This window comes from Hyaena hyaena, unplaced genomic scaffold (assembly GCF_003009895.1).
Source record: "Hyaena hyaena isolate Hyena2069 unplaced genomic scaffold, ASM300989v1 scaffold_582, whole genome shotgun sequence".
NCBI lineage: Eukaryota > Metazoa > Chordata > Mammalia > Carnivora > Hyaenidae > Hyaena > Hyaena hyaena.
The window spans coordinates 1,191,039-1,211,033 of record NW_024081214.1 but is presented as its reverse complement, the minus strand read 5'-3'; the positions used below and the strand labels follow the sequence as shown (position 1 = coordinate 1,211,033).

The 19,995-nt window shown below is 39.1% G+C and overlaps 1 protein-coding gene across 1 annotated transcript in view; it reads left to right on the top strand.

The window, feature by feature from the left end:
- CCDC191 (coiled-coil domain containing 191) overlaps positions 1 to 19,995 on the top strand; it is an 88,398-nt gene that overhangs the window by 17,658 nt on the left and 50,745 nt on the right. Inside the window, 3 exon segments of the mRNA XM_039256634.1 lie at positions 514 to 737; positions 3,746 to 3,899; positions 16,271 to 16,461. Of these exon segments, the coding sequence (XP_039112565.1) occupies positions 514 to 737; positions 3,746 to 3,899; positions 16,271 to 16,461 (569 nt within the window).

Genomic DNA, 19,995 nt, shown 5'->3' with positions numbered 1-19,995 from the left:
CCCTCCCTCTGCCCCTTTCCCCCACTCATTCTTGTTCACTCTCTCAAATTAAAAAAAAATTTTCTTTTAATGAATAAAGCGTGTGGTGTTCTTAAAGCAGTAAATCACTGTTCTATCCTTCACAGTGTAGCCTCCCGCAAATATCCAGCCTGCAGACTGGACCCAAATAAACAGCAGGAGTTTCCAAAGTTACCTTGGAAAACTTTAGGGGTCAGAAATTACTACTAAGTAAGCATCCAGAATTTGGCATCTGACCCATTAGATTTTCAAGTTTTCTGTGATGCAAATCATTCCCAGACTCTTTGGGAGTCCTACTACCTGACTTCATCTAGACTTTTGAATTGGCTCATACCCAGTAAACGTATGAATTCTTCCTGTTCTGCTAAACAGTGGGCTTCTGGGCCAGAATGTTTCAAACTGGAGATATTGTGAACTTGAAAATGTATTCTAAGCTTTTGCATATCCTTTTCTACTTGAGAGGCTGTATTTCACTCTTGTTGTATTCTCTTTAAGGTAAAAGAAAATCGCTTAAGACGTGAGAAAGAACTGGAGCGTCAGAGAATTGAAAAGACCCTGAAAAAATCAGCCTTGTTAGAGGCTCAGTATTTGGTACAAGAAGAGAAGAAAAAGAAGGCTCTGGAGGCCAAGAAAGAGGAGGAGGAGATTCAAAGGTAGATGGTAAAGCTGCGGAGGGAGATAATTGAGAGGAGACGCACTGTGGAAGAAGCATGGAAAATGTAAGCCCGTCGTGGTGAGCAGTGTGCAGTTTTTTTTTTTTTTTTATTTAAGCAGTCATTTTGAAAGTATTCTAAAGTTTAAAGAAATGGACATTGTAATAGCAAAACACAAAGGAGAAATCACCCACCATTCCACTGTCTTAACAAATTATTTAACATTTTTCTGTTTCCTCTGGGTCTCGATCCCTTTACATACTTAATTGCAACTATAAAGTACATTTAATTTGTTATTTTGCTTGTTGTAATTAACACATTGCCCAGAGTCCTGAGGTCTATATATTAATACTCCACTGAGTTCCGAGACCAGTCTATGTAATGACCACCCCGCCCAACCTGATAAGCATTTCAGCTATTTCAGGTTTGTCACCATATAATAATACAGTGAGCTTCCTTAAGCATAGAGCTTTTTATATTCTTAGGAGTGTAATTATTGAGTTAAATGGTACAGGCCTTTTGATGACTCTTGAAACATTGCCAAACTGCTTTCAAAATGGGTTACACTTATTTACACTATTGCTGGCAGTGAGCCAGATTACCACACTTTTCGGCACTGGGGAGTACTATCACTTTCAGTGTTTTGCACTTTCAATAGGTATTATATTGGTTTAGTTTGTATTTCTTTGGTTACCTGTATATTCGCTCATTGTGCCTGTGTGAAATGTGTGTCTTACCTTCTGATAATCAATCCTACAGAGTCCTCATTGCCTTCCAGCCACTGATAAAGAACAGAAATATCTAACGTAAGAGGAAAATCAAAATAGTCTTCATGGGATGTAGTACTATTATGTGTCCTCATGCAGAAAATGAGGTTCATAAGTGAAATAAATAACTAATGTATTTATTCTGAGAAACAGCACTGATGCATGAACTGGAAAAGCCTTGGAGCAACATGCCTCAAGTGACTGAATACTCAGACTCAAAGGCTAGAAAGACCTATTAGATAATCCCTTCCACCCCATCAGCCTACATAGCTTTTCCCCCTGTGTTCCTGATTGCTCTCATTCTACCCAATTTAAAACAGCTTAGCAGTGGATGTGGGCTTCACTCTTCCAAGTGCCAGCCTCAGGCCTCCTCCAGACACCATTCCTTTCAGAAAGCAAGCACTAGTGTTTTAGTGAGTTTCTCACTAAGGTCAGGTTACTTTTCAGATCACTCTTAAACCCTGAAAACTCTGGGATGACCTAAAATAAATTATGGTATTTATGGTATACAGGTGGTATACCACGGTAACAGGATGCTCTGTTCATAGTGGGCTCTCACCAAATGTTCACTGACCACTCATTTCTTTTAAAAGTTAAAATCTTATCCATGGTTACAGCGATTCAGGTTAATACTCTCTGCTGCTCACAGAAGAACTGATTTTAAATGTTCCAGAAAGCAATTTGACAGTAAACAACAAGAGCCATGAAAATGGTATTGTCATTTGACCTGAGAGTTCCAGTCTTAGGAAAACTCCCCTCAGAAAATGATCAGAAATCCAAAGATTTGTGCACAAAGATTATTAATATAATAGTATTTATAATAGGCATTAATATTAGAGAAATTAATAAAAATGGTGGTACAATCAGATATCACTGACAGTATGTCAGTTTCCTTTCTGCGTGGAAATATGGATGGCTTTTATAGCTCTGATATTTCACAGTGAGCAGCTATTACTTTCATAGCATATTGTAGTGTTATATTAGAAAATCAGATCCATGGTTATTAGAACTATATTTCTTTAAATAACCACTGTGATCTGCTTCTAACTACCTATTATAACATTGTTATGGCATCTGGAGAGAGTCAATAAAATGTTATTATTGATAGACCTTTTTAATTTATTTGTAAGCAATACTACATCTGCTCCCCTGCATAGTTTCAAAGTATCTCCTATAAGAAATCTTTAATTACAAAGAGAAAAATGGCAGCTTTACACCGGAGAGGCCCCCTCAACCAAGTGATGGTTAACAGCACAAGTAATAAGGTAGAACATTGTGTGTCCCCTGTATGTATATGAAAATTAATGAGAGCATGTCTGTAGAGTATTCTGGCATCCCTCTCTCAGTTTGAGTTTCCACAACTGTAAAGTGAAATTCAGAAAGACCAGGTGAATTGCATGAGTTTTCACAGCTGGTTTGTGGGCCAAAGCACATAAATCCTGAGTCCTGACTAGGTGTTGTGTTTACTATATCGCCGGTAGTATATCTTACACACATGTATGTACACATACTCTAGTACACGCCAGTAAGAAAGCAGTGGCTGTGAACTTGCTTGAATTGGCATGTTGAGAGAGATGAGCTGGCTGAGAAAAGAGTTGGGTGAGACATGAACAGCAGTTACCGAGAGATTCCTGTCACTTGCTGACGGCCTTTTATTGTTATTAAATTCTACTTTTTCTCTTTTCAGCTATTTTAGAATTAATATAAATTCCATTCCTTCTGTACCCAAGAATACCTGATTCTTTTACTATTTTTTCCCCTAAAAGCCCTGTAAAAGCCTTGGTGTAAAAATCTCATCCCTTTCTTACCTAAGGTCCTTTTTTGTCCCTCCCTTAGAAGAGAGAGAACTTATGTCTACCTTAGAAAACACCTAGGAGTTGTTAACTCTCAAATTTTGATCAAAGTATTGCTCAGTGGTAAACTCAGTAAAAATACTCTACTGAAGGGGCACTTGGCTGGCTCAGTCAACAGAGTGTGTGCCTCTTGATCCCAGGGTGAGTCTGAACCCTCATTGGGTGTAGAGATTACTTAAATAAATAAATAATTTTTTAAAAAACTACCAAAATATCTATAGGGATTTCTACTTTTCAGAGTATAACACTTTTATTTCATTTAGTGTATATTTTATAAAGGAGTAAACTAAGGCTCAAAAACAAAAAAAAAAAGTCATCCTATGTACTTTTAGAACCAGATCTAAAAATCTGTCTTCTGATGGAAAATTCAATGTCCATTCCACTATGGTAGGTTGTAATTGCCCATTGTTAGGTCTCTTGTTCATGTATGTATTTTTAAAATTGTTATTAACAGAGAGAGGAAAAAGCAGGAAGAATATTCTCAAAAAAATACAGAAGAAAGCATCTTTCAAAGTGATCATATTCTTCTGGATGAAGAAAAAATGGCAAAAGAAAGAAAGAAGAAACTCAAAGAGTTATTAATCCAAACTTACAATGAAAATCATCAGGTAGGAATTGTAACATCCCTTTATTCAGCATAAATGACAGAGAGCTCTATCAGAGTTAGGACAGTGTCCCACTAAGCCTAACTGAGCCTCATTGCAAATACCAGAATTGCCCACACCATTTGTTCTGTGCTGCCCAGTGGGCCTAGGACCTGGGGTGGTGCTCCATTCCCTGGTCCCAGGGCTATTCTTCTATGTACTCTGTGTGATCCTGGGAAGTGGGGTGTGAATTTGGGATGGCTTCCTAAATTATTACCGTGTTCAGAATAGCATGGAACCACTAATGAGTTCTCTGATAGGTTTTGAAAGCTCGGCTTCCACAGTCTTCTGGGTTATTCAGAATTACTCAGAAAGTCACTTGTCTTCTAGTAGCTATGAACTTAAAGCAAGATACATCTTTCCTTTTCATGGTCTACATTTCCTTTTATTCTTTTCTCCCTCTTTTTTACTTTCACTTTTTGTAAAATTAACTGGTCAATTTTTTATTGACAAATGAGCCTCCTTTCCAGGTCATTTGAGCATAAGTTTCTTTCAGTGAAGTGGGATTGACAATAGTATGCATTTGAGGCTTAAAACATTTTAGGTGTGGGACACCTGGGTGGCTCAGGCAGTTAAGCATTCAACTTCAGCTCAGGCCATGATCTCACAATTTGTGAGTTTGAGCCCCACATCAGGCTCTGTGCTGACAGCTCAAAGCCTGGAGCCTGCTTCAGATTCTGTGTCTCCCTCTGTCTCTGCCCCTCTCTTGCTCACACTCTGTCTCTGTCTCTCAAAAATAAATAAATAAATGTTAAAACAAATTAAAAGAAAACATTTCAGGTGAAAGGGGTTACTTGGAAGATTTGTAAAATGACAAGGTTGGAAGTAAAGATAAACATGGATATATTTTGTGTCATATAATACCCACCTAAAGGCTTTAGGCTTTGCTGAAATTTAGTGAATGGTAGAGGAATGAATGCAAGAATGCATGGATTTAACAAGAGAAAAGAAAATGTCAGGATGTTATTGAGGGAGCTTGATAAATGTAGGACAGACTTACAAAAGCCCTGGAAATCAGGAACAGGAATTTGAATATAATATTGATAACTGGGATATGAGCAACAAAGTAAAGTAGTATAAACAATTTAAGAAAAGAGAGAGAGAGGGGCACCTGAGTGGCTCAGTCAGTTGAGCTCCGACTCTTGGATTCAGCCCAGGCCATGATCTCGTGAGTCGAGGGTTCAAGTGCCACATCAGGCTCCACACTGACAGTGCAGAGCCTTCTTGGGATTCTCTCTCCCTGTCTCTCTTCCCCTCCCCAACTCACATGCTCCCTCTCTCTCTCTCCAAAACAAAACAAAACAATCTAGAGACATTTGATGGAGGCATTTTGGACTTTTTGGGCAAAAAGTCATAATTATTGAGATATATAAAACAAGATTTTTGGTTAGGGTTTTGGCTTTAGGAATAGAGAGGGAAATGTAGTAGGAGGAAATATTAAGAATTGGGACTAACATTTTTGAGAAATATTTGGCAAGGACTCTAAGATGCTGCATCCTTCATGAGACAGATGGCATTGGTACGTCCTCCTGCAATAACAGTTCAGATTTCTGAAGGAAAGTAAGAAAGGAGACGAGTACTCAGGGGACCATCTAGAGAAGGTGTGAGGAAAATATGCCATGATATGTTATCCAACCAATGAGAGATTAATAAGACATGTGGTCTTGTAAGCTTAATTTTTACATTTTATTGAAGTTCACTGTACAGGAAGAAATAATGTATGTTTTAGATACAAGTGGCTAGGTATGAATTTTAGACACATGTAAAGAGTTTTACAAAATTAGTGGTCTACCTCAAACAGATTACTCAAGTTTTATTTTTTTTTTTTTAAGTTTATTTATTTATTTTGAAGGGAGAGAGAACGAGCTGGGGAGAGAGAACATTTTTTAAGAGAGAAGGGGACAGAGGATCTGAAGTAAACTATGAGCTGTCAGCATAGAGCCCGATGCAGTGCTAGAGTTCACAAGCCATGAGATCATGACCTGAGCCGAAGACAGATGCTTAACTGACTGAACCACCCAGATACCCCCAGATCACTCAGTTTTAAAAGGACCAGCCAGAAATGCCTGGGTGGCTCAGTCAGTTGAACACTGGAGTGCCGATCTTGGCTTAGGTCATGATCCCAGAGTCGTGGAATCAAGCCCCGAGTTTAGCTTGGAGCCTACTTAAAATCTCTGTCTCTCCCTCTGCCCATCCCCCTTGTGCACACACACTCTCTTTAAAATAAAAAAAAAAATTAAAAAGGATCAGCCAGTATAATTTTAAAATGTGAGATTATGAATAAATTATCTCTACTTCACACAGATTCTGCTTGATGATCCTATACTTTATTGTTTTCAAGTTATTTTGAAATAATTGCAGACATACAGAAAAGCTCCAAAAACACTACACAGAATACCTGCATACCCTTCACCCAGCTTTCCCCAATGTTAACATCTTATGTAAGCATACCATAAATATCAAAACTAGGAAATTAACCTTGGTACAACACCATTAACTAAACCACAGACCTTATTAGAATGTCACCAGTTTTTTCACTAACATCCTTTTCCTATTCCAGGACTCAGTCCATAATTCTGCATTAGGGAATACCTAGGAGTATGTACCTAGGACTCAGTCGATAATTCTGTTTCATTTAATTGTCATGTCTTCTTTGTCTCTTTCCGGCTTTGTGACAGCTCCTCAGTCTTTCCTTCTCTTTTATGACCTTGACATTTTTTAAGGGTACCGATCAGGTATTTTGTAGAATGTCTCTCAGTTGGGGTTTTCTGATATTTTCTCCTGCTTAGATTGAGATTCTACTTTTTTGGTAAGATTACTACAAGAAGTGATGCTGTGCCCTTCTCAGTATTGTATCAGGGTGTCCAAGAGTTAATATGCTAGGTTTCTGTACTATAAAGTTACTGTTTTTCCTTTAGAATGTCTTAGAAGAGATACTGTAAAACTATGCAAATATCCTGTTTCTCCTTAAACTTTCATTTACTAATTTAATTATGGCATTCATTGGTAGATCTTGCCTGCAATATTAATATGTTTGTCTAATGATGATTTTGTATTTCCTTCATTTCTTCTCCATTTATTAATTGAAATTCTTCCAGAAAGAAAACCTGTCCCTTCTCCCCAATTTATTTACTTATTTATTCAATTACCTACTTCTATCATTAGGGGCTCCTGGATATGTATTTTATTCTGTGGGTTATAATCTATTATTATCTTTGTTTACTCGGTTCTTCAAATTGTTCGAACTTTAGCCATTGGGAAATCTTTCAGGTTGATTTCAAAATATTTCCATTGTTTTGGGGGCACTTCCTTTCTTTTTGGCACCATAGGACATTCCAGGCTCATCTTGTATTTTTCCTGTCCCAGCTCTGGAATCAACAACCACTTCTACATGAAACTCTGGTTTCTTTATTGGAAAATAGTGTTTAGAAACCAAGATCTTTTTTTTTTTTTTAATGTTTTTATTTACTTCTAGGGGAGAGAGAGAGACAGCATGAGCAGGGGAGGGTCAGAGAGAGAGGGAGATACAGACTTTGAAATAGGCTCCAGGCTCTGAGCTGGCAGTCAGCACAGAGCCCGATGCGGGGCTCGAACCCACGAACCGCGAGATCATGATCTAAGCGAAAGTCGGACGCTTAACCGACTAAGCCACCCAGGCGCCCCTACCAAGATCTGAATAGTAGGTGCTCTCAGTGCTAACTGGGGTGTCAATGCATAGCAGACAGCTGAGAAATATGTGTGTATAGTAACCCACACATGCACCCACATTATTTGTATTTCTGTGTCTGTCTATCTGTGTACATATTAAAATCCATAAGTTCATACTGGTATCTCTAATTCCAGCGCAGTAACACAGGGTCATGCTATCCTTCCCTCTTCCTTGTTTATATCTTATTTCTATAACTGTATGTTTATTAAAATAATCATGAGTTCATAATGATACCTTCAACTCTAATCCAGCACCACAGGTTTCAGTGTAGCCCATCCCCCTTGCTGACTTGGAATTTTTTTCAGACAGTGAGATACCTGATGCTTATTATTGAAAATCTATTTACTTATTTAATCCTAATATACTATAAAAGTAGTTGAGGAATTGCCAACTCATACTGCTGTGTAAACAAATAATACTAACAGAGTCATTTTTTAGTCTTATGCATCCACGATATTGCTAGTTAAGTTAGTTCTGTTCTTTCCCTTCTGCTGCCCCTTCTCTGTGGTGTGATTGTGTTGTTCATTTGTAATATTGTCAGTGAACCTGTAATTTTGATTTCTTCAGTGTATATGAGTGTAACTGAGAAATGGAGAGAATCCACCTACCAGACTCCTCCAGCTTTTACATCGACTTGGCTAGAGACAGGACAGTCCTCTGGTAAATGCCATAGAGTAGCTCGTTACCTTGGCCCTAGTCCACATTCCTACCCTGGTTCTGAAGGAACCGAAAGCTGCCCTTAGGTAATGAAACTTAAACACTCAGCAGCCTAAATATGATCACAGGATAAGAAGGGGGGAAATGCCTAGCTGGCTTGCAGTGAGCGACTAGATTACAGGAAAGTCTTGTCAGCACCCTCAAAATGGTTCACTGGCAGAAACCCAACAGCAAGCTACATAGGGTATTTACAGGAAGACTTTAAAGACTCTGTTTCTAGGAGTTGTTCTAGTTCAGTCTCCTTTAATTCTTGTAATTCTTTGTGCTTGGCTCTGGATTATATTTGTTCCCCCCACGCCATCTCTTAACATTACATTTGGGCCAAGTTATTTAATAGGAGACTTTCTGAGAGAAACTGAGCAGGCCCTCTTATCCAAACACAAGTTCAGGTGCAGCACCATGCATGGATCTTTCCCACATATTTCATTGCCAGATCTCTCTGTTTTATTAAAACCATCTGTTTTTACATAGAAACTTTCTACTTCCATTTTCTCTCCTATTTTCTCTTTGATCTTGCAGCGAAATCTCTTGGGGAGATTCAGCAATCCACATGTCATTACTAATTAGCAGAAACAAAAAGGGATTAACTATGAAACTCTTATACTCTTTGGAAAACGGCCTTCTGAATTCTCACCTTATTCTGAAATACATTTTATGTCTTCTTAATAAGATAAGAAAGTCTATGAAAAAGACTTGGGAAAGTCGAAGAGAACAATGAAAGATGGATTAATACTAACTTAAATCTTAATTCTGTGGGGGAGGGTTTTGGTTTGCTTATTTGGTTGTGTTTTTCTGTTAGTAAGATAATAGTGACCCCAAGAAATCATTAATGTTACCCTTATGGCATAGCACCTTCCAAAAGGCCACCCTAAACTAAACCATGGAAAATGGGCATATATGAAAAAGAAGTCTGGATTTTTCTAACAAGATGATGAAAACAGTAGTTAAGTACCTCATTTATATAGCTTGATTCATCCCTAAAGATCTTAGTTCCATTGGGACTGCCTACATGCCACTGAGGTAAAGCCATTTCTGAACTGAAACATAGCAACCATCCTCTCAGCAATGTTGTCTGTGTTTGGAGGAGGAAATGAAGGAAAAGCCTTTTTGCAAATAAAACTGTAGGAAAAGAAATATCAGACACACACATAAAGGACATTGACTCTAAGCTTATCAGCAAAGACCATGTGTATGTGGTATGCATTTTAGGAGGGGTTTGAAACATTATTATGTATTACTTCATATAGCTAACTCTGGAAAATATCCAAGTAAAATCTGATCGATGTTAGTAAGGGGGTTGTTTGTTCATTGTGTTGTTCTGTTCTTCCTTACCCTCACTCTCTGAGTAACTAGGGTTTCCCATTCTCACAGAGGAGACAGTGAGGACCAGGTTACCAAAACATCATGCTGGGGTTTTGCTTTTCAAAAATACCATGAAGCCATTTGATCCAGAGGTTCCAATTCATGTATGTGTAATTTTATATCTTTTGAAAAAAGTACTGATTAAATTTTGCTTTAAAAAAAATAAGAGCTTTTGGTGTAAATGGAGCCCATTTTATAAAATTTTACGGTGTAGAATATCATTTCCCCTAAATACTAGACATTTCAGGTGAATATATATACAAGGATCTTGAGAACCATAATGGTAGAAACAAATGACATCACATCACATTGTCTTACTGTCAGACTACCCTGGAGGTGAACCTAACATTTGTCTAATATATTCTGAGATGAGCTGTACTCTTAGCATAGTCGTGTGTATGGCTGGGGGCGAGGAGAATATACAGGGAGTGGGGATTGGTAGGAGGGAAGAAATCTGGAAGAGGAAGGGAGAGGTGTGGGAAGCAGCAGGTCTGCCTTCCTTAAAGACAGGAGGCCCTGAAACCTGGTCTAAGCTACATTGAGGAAGGAGCCTTATCTTAACAAATAGGTTATAGGCTATATTATGATCATTCTTCTTTAAAAGATCCAGAGAGATTTGTTGGTTAAGAATTTACTATATATGGGGATGCCTGGGTGGCTCAGTCGGTTAGGCATCCATCTCTTGATTTCAGTCCAGGTCATGATCACCGTTTGTGAGTATAAGCCCCACATTGGACTCTGTGCTGACAGTGCGGCTGCTGTTTGGGATTCTCTCTCTCCTCTCTCCCTGCCCTTCCTGTGCTCACTTGTTCTCTCTCTCTCTCAAAATAAATAAATAATCTTTAAAAAAAAAAAAAAGAATTTACTATATGGTAAGACTAAGCAACATCTTTCTGAAATTGTACTATTTCTGAAGTGAAACAGAATTAGATAATTAAAGCAACATTATTGATTGAAAGTTCTTAGAAAGTTCTTAAAATGCCCTCATGTTGGCAACGCACAGTTATACATATATGAATGAAGTGATTTAATGTCTGATGTCTAGGATTTATTTTTAAATACTCCAGGGGGAAAAAAATGAATGGAGGAGAGATAAAACAAGATTAGCAAAAGGTTGATAATTTTTGAAGCTGAATGAGGGGTTTATTCTTCTACTTTTGGGTATATTTGTTAAATTTCTGTAATAAGGGGTATTTTTGTGTGGGGGATTGTTTTTTTAAGTTTAAACAGGAAGGAGAAAAAACTTAAATACAGAAGTTAAAAGAGCATCACATCTTCCAGGATATAACAAGAGTAGCTTTTTGTGTGTAACCAATGCTAACGTTTTGCACAGAGGTTTTGCACAGCGGTATTAGTCCAAGTTTAGGCCTTTGGGCTTCTGCATGGAACCAGGTGTTGTCCAGGGCTTGGTGCTATGTGCAGGGAACTGAATGTATTTTCCTTAATATAACTACCTATAGGAGTATTTAGCTTTGGGGTAGGGGACACAATGATTTCCTCTCTTTACTTTGGGATGTAAGGATGAAAATCAGGAGTAGGGTGCGTCACAGGGTAACTCCTTCCCAGGGCATACATTTTGCCAGGATAAGGATCTTCCTTTCCCCAACCCCCAGGACTGCATAGCCTAGTTCTAGTGGTCTCCAAGAGGAAAACAGTTGAGGATTACTTCCTTATGTAGCTATAGAGTGCCTGTTCCTTTTGGCCAGGGAGCAGCAAGGAGTTGCCTGGGGCCCTGCGGGGCGTGTGTTTTTATTGCTAACATCAGAGCCTTGGCCAACACCTCCCGAGCACTAGTCGCACCACAGTTAGTTCTGTTCAGTTCTTTTTTTTTTAATGTTTTATTTATTTCTAGGAGAGAGAGAGAGAGACAGTGTGAGCAGGGGAAGGTCAGAGAGAGAGGGAGTCACAGACTGAAACAGGCTCCAGGCTCTGAGCTGGCAGTCAGCACAGAGCCCGACGTGGGGCTTGAACCCACGAACCGCGAGATCATGACCTAAGCAAAAGTCGGACGCTTAACCGACTAAGCCACCCAGGCGCCCCAGTTCTGTTCAGTTCTATTCAGCAGAAATAAACTGTAAACTTGTTGACATTTTTGTCCTCTTTACAATGCATTGTTTATTTTTCCATGACTGAGAATTTTGATGCAATTATCACTGAGCTTTCTGACAAAAGGGAAATAGCTGAGGAATTTTGATGAGTTCCCCACTTCATTAATCAGAACAAGCGTCTCTTGTGACAGGGTCAGAATTACAACGAAGATTAGGTAGCAAATTGCTGTTCCACCTGATGCCAATCATTCCCCACGACAGCAGTGTGATTACACGTCAGGAAAGAGCTTTTCTTGCCAACAAAACGAGGGCGATTCCAGTGCAGGTAATAAATTTAGCAGGGTGAGCTGTCATTTCTCCTCTTGAGTAGAGTCCTTAACTATCAGAGGATGTCTTGTGGAAGATTTTAAGAGGAAGAAAAGCATTTCCCTTAAAATCTTTGTAAATTTCACTCTATGTAGTATTTTATTTTATAAATTACTATAGATATGTATTTAGGAACAGTTCTTCCCACAGTGATTTTCAGTATCTTACTTACCTGTACGAAGCCTTAACTCTCACCAAAAATATGTTAAAGAAATGTGGAATTTAATACAAAGAATACATGACCGTAGCTGAAAATCTGTCAGAAATAAAACCTGGTGCAGAAATAAAGGAACTAGGTAAGAAATAGAGGAGGTCAGATTAGTCGTCTGACTAGTTAAAAGGTTAAATTCTGAAACAATTTATTAAATAGAATGTACTAAACAGAATATATTCCTCTTCCAACACAGTTGTGATTTTAAGTAATAGTTCTTGTTTCAAAGAGCAAAAGGATAGAGCACTATTGTAGTGTCACTGAAGAGGCGGAGCAGGCCTGGGAGCAGCAGGGACTCAGTTGGGGGCAGAGGTAATAGAGAGAATAAATAGATCATGACTATGGAAGTGTGCCACTTCTTATCCCTTCTAAATAAAAGCAGAATGCTAGCATCTTCCCGAGAAGACAGGACTGAGAATATTTTCCTTCCCCAAATACTTTCCTCCAAGCACATTTATGGGAATCCTATTTGCCCAAATAATGTTTGCCATGAATTAAGAATAACTAAGTGGCTATTCTTGATTCACACTTTATTTATTTATTTTTACTTTAATGAGATTGCCCTTTTGAATAGTCAGGAAAGACCAATCACAAGTCATTTTCGAGAAAGCAGTTGCTGTGAGGGCACCCAGGTGGCTCAGTTGGTTGAGTCGCTGATTCTTGATTTCTGCTTAGGTCATGATGCCTGGTTATGGGATCAAGCCCTGCTTTGGGTTCTGCTCTGAGAGTAGTGACTGCTTAAGATTATCTCTCTCCCTCTACCCCTCTCCCCTTCTCATGCTCTCTCTATAAAATAAAATATACATTAAAAAAAAAAAAGCAGTTGCTGTGAGTCTGTCACTTTGCTGTTACATTTTGTAGTGAAATGGAATCCTAGATCATTAAAACTGATCATTTTGCTCTTAAAGTCTAACCTTAACTATTTTAATTTTTTATGTCTTTATTTTGAGAGACAGAGACAGAGAGCAAGTGGGGGAGGGGTAGAGAGAGAGGGAGACACAGAATCTGAAGCAGGCTCTGAGCTGTCAGCACAGATTCCGACACAGGGCTCGAACCCACAGACCGTGAGATTATAACCTGAGCCGAAGTTGGACGCTTAACCGACCGAGCCACCCAGGTGCCCCTAACCTTAACTATTTTAAAGAAATATATTGGCAATAGCATTTATTAACACAAATTTTTCCCTTTTAAATTTACATGTGTTCCAGCAGTGCTCTTCTACCATAGTAAGGGATATATTGAGTTCTTTCTCTTTTAGTATAAAAGAAGCAAAAAATTTGCCCTTCATTTTAGAAGACTTTTTGCCTAATATAGATTGGGTCATCAGGATGCCAGAATGTTTCCATGTTAGCCTTAGGTATGCCACTGCCCTTTCACTCTGTGAATTTAGTCATTAACCCTTCTCTACTTGAAGTTTAGCTTCATAAAGTAAATCATAATATCTGCAGTCTCTCCATTTGGTAATGATGGCCTACAAATTAATAAAACAGTGCTTGTAATATTGTGCTTACAGTAATGCTTTGAACTTTGTAGACAAGGACTGTAGAAACCCAAGAAGGACACTATTAATAGTGTTATCATTGTCCAGGTGGATTATGTTTGTACTATTTCATCATTAGAAACATTCCAGGAGTTAAAATTAGAGACAGCTACACACAGAATATTTCATCAGGTCATTCAAGAAGAATATCTTAAATGAATCTGGTAAACACACGGTATTTTCTTTTGACTATTACATACAAGTTAACAATATATTTCTTTTCATGGTCTGTTTTGTGGGTTAGATAGGAAAATAATAATGCAAAAAGTATATCCCCTCAACTTGGCAACTGTGTGTCTTTTCTTTATTATGACTGCAGACATATCCTGTATTCAGCAAATGTCCCTTCCTCTCTCCTTCTCTTTTTCCCTTCTTGCCTCCTTCCTCCCTCCTTCACTTCCTTCCTTCCATGGCATCTAAGGTGAAGGTCTACACAGTTGACAATATGTCTACTCATTTGACATAATGGAAAGGGAACAAGGGCTTTTTTAAAGTTTGCCATGGTTTCTCCTGATAAATAATAACAAAGATTTTGTAGTTTGTCTAAATGGAAATAAAACTGAATTCTTGTGTTAAAAACCACTCCTGACCAAATGGGCTATTTCTAAGAATTCCAACATATGCTCCCTTATGTTACCAGTCTTTTAATTTATATATCCTCTCTCCCTATAACCTCTCAAAAGGAGAGATTATTTCTTTTTTTTTTTTATGTTTTATTTATTTCTAGGCGAGAGAGAGAGAGAGAAAGACAGCGTGAGCAGGGGAGGGTCAGAGAGAGAGGGAGTCACGGACTGAAACAGGCTCCAGGCTCTGAGCTGGCAGTCAGCACAGAGCCCGACGCGGGGCTCGAACCCACGAACCGCAAGATCATGACCTAAGCGAAAGTCGGACGCTCAACCGACTAAGCCACCCAGGCGCCCCAAGGAGAGATTATTTCTTAACATTGTTCCCAGTTCCCAAATTTAAACCCATGGTGGCTGCTTACTCAATGTTGTAATAGTGAAAGATAAGTATTATTACACAGATAGAAGCAGTAAGTACAGATGATCCTGGTAGAGCCAACAAGTGCTTGAAGCTGGTCATTAGGCATCCCCTATACTTCCCACAAAGTCACTTTCTATGAGGTTACTTTGTCTTTTATTGCCACCGACACAGATTTGCCATTTCCATTCATGGGACCCACTCCCTTTCTTCTAGAGGCTCACAGTCTTGCAGAAACCGGTGAGCAGGGGATTATAATACAGTGTGATGAGCGTTTTGACAGAAGAAGCAGGGTTGCTCTGAGAACACAGTGGAAGGGCACTTCGATTTGCAGAAAGCAGTTGGTGATAGGAGAACTTCCAGGGAGAAGTAAGTTCTGAAGGAGTCGAGTAAAGAGAGGGCAGAAAAGGAGGACCAAGAAATTAGTATGAACATAGGAAGGTGTTAAGCAGTGTGGCTGATGTAAGGCTGAGAGTTATCTGATGTAGTGGGCACAATAAGTTTACTGTGAAGGTAGAAGATAAAGGCAAGGACTGGATCTCAGAGATTTTCTGAGACCATGAGTCAAGTACTTCTCTGGGGATATCTTTAGGGTGAGTGGAACTTGGCCTTACTTGTTTTCAGATGCATGGAGTGGAAGATCACAAGCATCCTGAGCATCTAGTGTCTCTAGGCCTGCTCTCCCAAGCTCTGCCATGGTCATGGTAGCCCCGCTGAAGCTGTTGTAACTGTCTCGTTTCCAGGGACAAGAAACCCCCATTCCATCCTCATGGGATCTTCTGTAGTCCTTTGTGTAGGACATTAGCAGGTGTTAATAACAGAAATTAACTAATCGGTTGGTACTTTATTAGGTTTATTTTATCTATTTATTTGGGAGGGGGGCAGAGAGAGAAAGAGGGAGAGAGGGAGAGAATCCCAAACAGGCTCCACACTGCCAGCACAGAGCCTGACATGGGGCTTGAACCCATGAACTGTGAGATCATTACCTGAGCTGAAATCAAGAGTCAAATGCTTAACCAACTGCCCGGGCACTCCAATCAGTTGGTATTTTAAACTCCAAGAGAAGTTGGCCATCCTCCTGGAAGCAGGTGTTTCAAGCTTTTCAAGTCCCTTAACTCACATCTCAGATGTGACTGCTGCTCCAGCTCCCCAAAGGACTGGTGCCTGAGAATGAGAACTAAGTATTGTAGTTTAAGCCACAAGGCATAGCTGCATGGCTTGAATAGGTCTTGTCATTATTAGCATAAAACAGTTATACTTGGTTCTCCTTCCATCAAGACAACAGTTGCTAGATTTGTTAGAAAAAGTGTGAGGGGGAAATCCGAGGTGACAGCTATCGGTATTAGAAATTACAAACACTAGAACTGATCAGTGGTGATTTTCCACATGTTTCCATTACAGTGTCAAAAACGGTATTTCTCTGCCTGGCACAAGCTGATCCTTGATCACAGGATCAAGCTGGGAAAAGCTGGGACCCTGTCTGACTGGAAATTTCAACTGAAAGTCCTGCGGGCCTGGAGAGACTACACGAGATCCCAGAAGTTGGTGCGGGAGACTCAAGCCATGGAAAATTACCTCAGGGAAGAAAACAGGTACCATTATTTGTACTATGAAAATCCTTCTGGTGTATTACAGGACATTTTTCTTCCTGAAGAATCCCAAAAATAATCAAAAAGTTATGTTCACTAGAATCATCTCATCCATTATAAAATGTAGTAACCACTGTTTTTCTATATTACATCCCAAACTAGAAAATTTTAACTCAGTCAGTTAAGCATCCGACTCTTGAGCTCAGCCCAGGTCTTGATCTCAGGGTCATGAGTTCACACTGGGCGTGAAGTCCACTTAACAGAAAAGATAAAGAAAAAAAAATTTTAGCTGAAAAGTATAAGCAAAAATTTCATTAAAATATACTGATGTACATGCTTTCCTTTTTTGAAGGAAACAAGTACTAGGTTTTTCCCTTGCCCTCTGACGTCATAGCATTGCACCTTGGACCATTTTACTAACTGAGAAGACAGAGTTTGGTTTATATGCCAGTAATTCTCACTGATGGAAATACCTGTCTGCACACTGAATGTTAGGAACACAGGGAGCATCCATCTGCCAAATACATTTTCTTCTATTCATTTCCAAGTTCAGCTCTGCATCCTTGAACCAAAATCATGGGTATAGAAGGAACCATTTGTTTATTTGGAGGTGGGGACAGTTTATGTGCTTATGTGTAATCACTTCTCTTACCAGCAACTCTGTTATTCAGGGTGAAAACCTGAATGAGTGTTGTGTGAAATCATTGTTATATAGAAGGAAGTGGTGCCCCCTGGAGTTGTGCAGCCATGTGACAGCATCAGACCCTGGGGTGGATACACAGGAGCCTAAAGCCCGGCCCCACAGTTTTATGGGGAACACAAGATCTATAAACAGGACAGAGGCTGAGCTCCCTCATAAATTGCATAAGGCATCCCCTGTGCCTCTGAGAACTTAGCAGAAGGAAGTGTTGCACTGACGAGGAGGCTCCTACAGAGTGCCAGGAAGGTCTTGATCGGGAAGGTGGGCCTTGAGCCGGACTCTGTTCCATAAGTATGAAGTTCCTAGGTGGGGACGGGGAGATGAGGTAATGGCACTTGGTGCAGCCATTCAGGTTGGCCAGACTTTATCAAGCATGTGGTTTTCAAGTTCATCAATTTGTGAAAGGCATTGAATGCCAAGACAAGGAGTTTAGGAATTCTTTGGTAAATAAAGGTGAAGTCTTGATAGTTTTTAAGCAGAAGGATGACCTAGTCAATTTCCTTTCTTCACAGTATGCTAGAGGGAATCTTTAGTGGAAAATAATAAAAAAGTCAGCTTAGAAAACTTTCTCATAATTCATTTCTAAGTTCTTAAGACCTAGCGATTCATATAAGGAATTGGGATGATAGCTTACTGAAAAAGGAATGGCTAGCAGGATATGCTGAATAAAGGAGAGAAACTGGAGGTGCCGTAAAAGGGAAGTGACATGAGTGATGGCATGAAGGGAGTGGAAACTGAGTGTTGAGGTTAAACGTGGCCTGTGAAATTTACATACCAGAAAATTTATATAAGAAAAATCTGAAGAACTTGAGGTTTCATTGAAATTAAGCTGTTTAAATATAAAATCACTAAATGGGGATTTCATAATAGCATTATATTCCAATTTTTTTAAAGATCTTAGAACTTTTTGTCTCATATCTGTGAATTATTTTCAGGTGTCTATTTTTAAATGTTCAGAATAGGTATTACATTTTTTTTTTAAAGTTCCAGAGTTAGAAAATACTTAACTTAGAATATTTTTTTTACTACAGAACTTTATTGCAAAAAAAATTTAGAGCAGAAAGCCACCTCAAGGATCATCTGATCCTGCCTGTCATTTTACATAGGTTAAAAGTAAGGCCTGGAGAGAGTAAATGACTCTCTCAAGGTCCAAAGGGTAACAGTAGCTAGTCCCGGACTAGAGTCTGGTCTCTTTGCTTCTGATTCAGATGCTCTTTCCAATGCCACACTTCTTCAGTATTAAATATTAAATAGCATCTAGGTGGTGATTCCCTAAGACAGCAGTATTTTTCAGTTATGTGGCAATTTACTTTAGATGGCTGCAGACAAGTATGCTGGTGTAATTTTGATTGGGATTGCATTGAATGTGTAGATAGCTTTGGGTAGTAATGACATTTTAACTATATTTATTCTTCCAATCCATGAGCATGGAATGTCTTTCCATTTCTTTGTGTCTTCTTCAATTTCCTTCATAAGTTTTCTATAGTTTTCATCATACAGATCTCTTATATCCTTGGTTAGGTTTATTCCTAGGTACTTTATGGGTTTTTTGTGCAATTGTGAATGGGATCGGTTTCTTGATTTCTCTTTCTGTTGCTTCATTGTTGATGTATAAAAATGCAGCTGGTTTCTGTACGTTGATTTTGTACCCTGCAACATTGCTGAATTCTTAGATCAGTTCTAGTAGGCTTCTGGTGGGGTCTGTCAGGTTTTCTATGTAGAGTATCATGTCATCTGCGAAAAGTGAAAGTATGACTTCTTTGCCAATTTTGATGCCTTTTATTTCCTTTTGTTGTCTGATGGCTGATGCTAGGACTTCCAGCACTATATTAAATAGCAGTGGTGAGAGTGGACATCCCTGTCATATTCCTGATCTCAGGGGGAAACCTCTCAGTTTTTCCCCGTTGAGGATGATGTTAGCTGAGGGTTTCTCATAGATGGCTTTGATGATGTTTAAGTAAGTTCCTTCTATCCCGACTTTCTCAAGTGTCTTTATTAAGAAGGGATGTTGTATTTTGTCAAATGCTTTTCCTGCATCTATTGACAGGATCATATGGTTTTTATCTTTTGTTGATGTGATGTATCACATTGATTGATTTGCGAACAAAAAATAAAGCAGTAATTACCAAATGATAAGACATGCTGGAAACATAGGAGTAGAACCATCCTTTGTGCTGCTTTCCTACAAACCCGTGGCTCTCTGTATGTTTTCCTTTGTTCTAGAAAGAAGGATGGGATATTAAAGGTGGGGAAAAGCTCTAAGTTAGCTACTGCAAGCAGAAACCAAGAAATATTAGTGGGACTGAGGGTGTCTGGAGAGGCTGGTTCTTTTCTGTGTTCATCAGAGTTTCTCCCAGTATCTCAGTTGATACCAAATACATATTTGTTGAATAATAAGTGAGTCAATAAGGAGTTTATTTGCTTCCCCTTTTGCAATTTAACTTGATAGTGTTTTCAAGCACTTTTTTCCTAAATAATGAGCTCTAGGAATATAATGGGTTACTAACTGTAGAAACTAACTTTTACCAGCTTGGCAAGGCACAGGTGGTTCTGTAGCCCATTCACCTGGACGTGGAAATCATTTGCTGTGCCCATTACTCAGATGTCAGCTGTGTCTTCAGCCTCCAGCTCCTGCATCCGCACTTGTTTCTGACACCTGGGGTTTACCTTCCCCGGCCAGCTCCCCCATGCAGGGCCGAGCTTTCCCAGCTCCCTTCCCTCCATCCTTCCGTCTTCTCCTTCGTCCTTTCTTTAATTTTCTTTTGTTCCCTCTCTCTTCTATTTTTGTCTCTCTCTTTTCTTTTAAAAGCAGTTATGGTAATGGTGCTATAAAATTC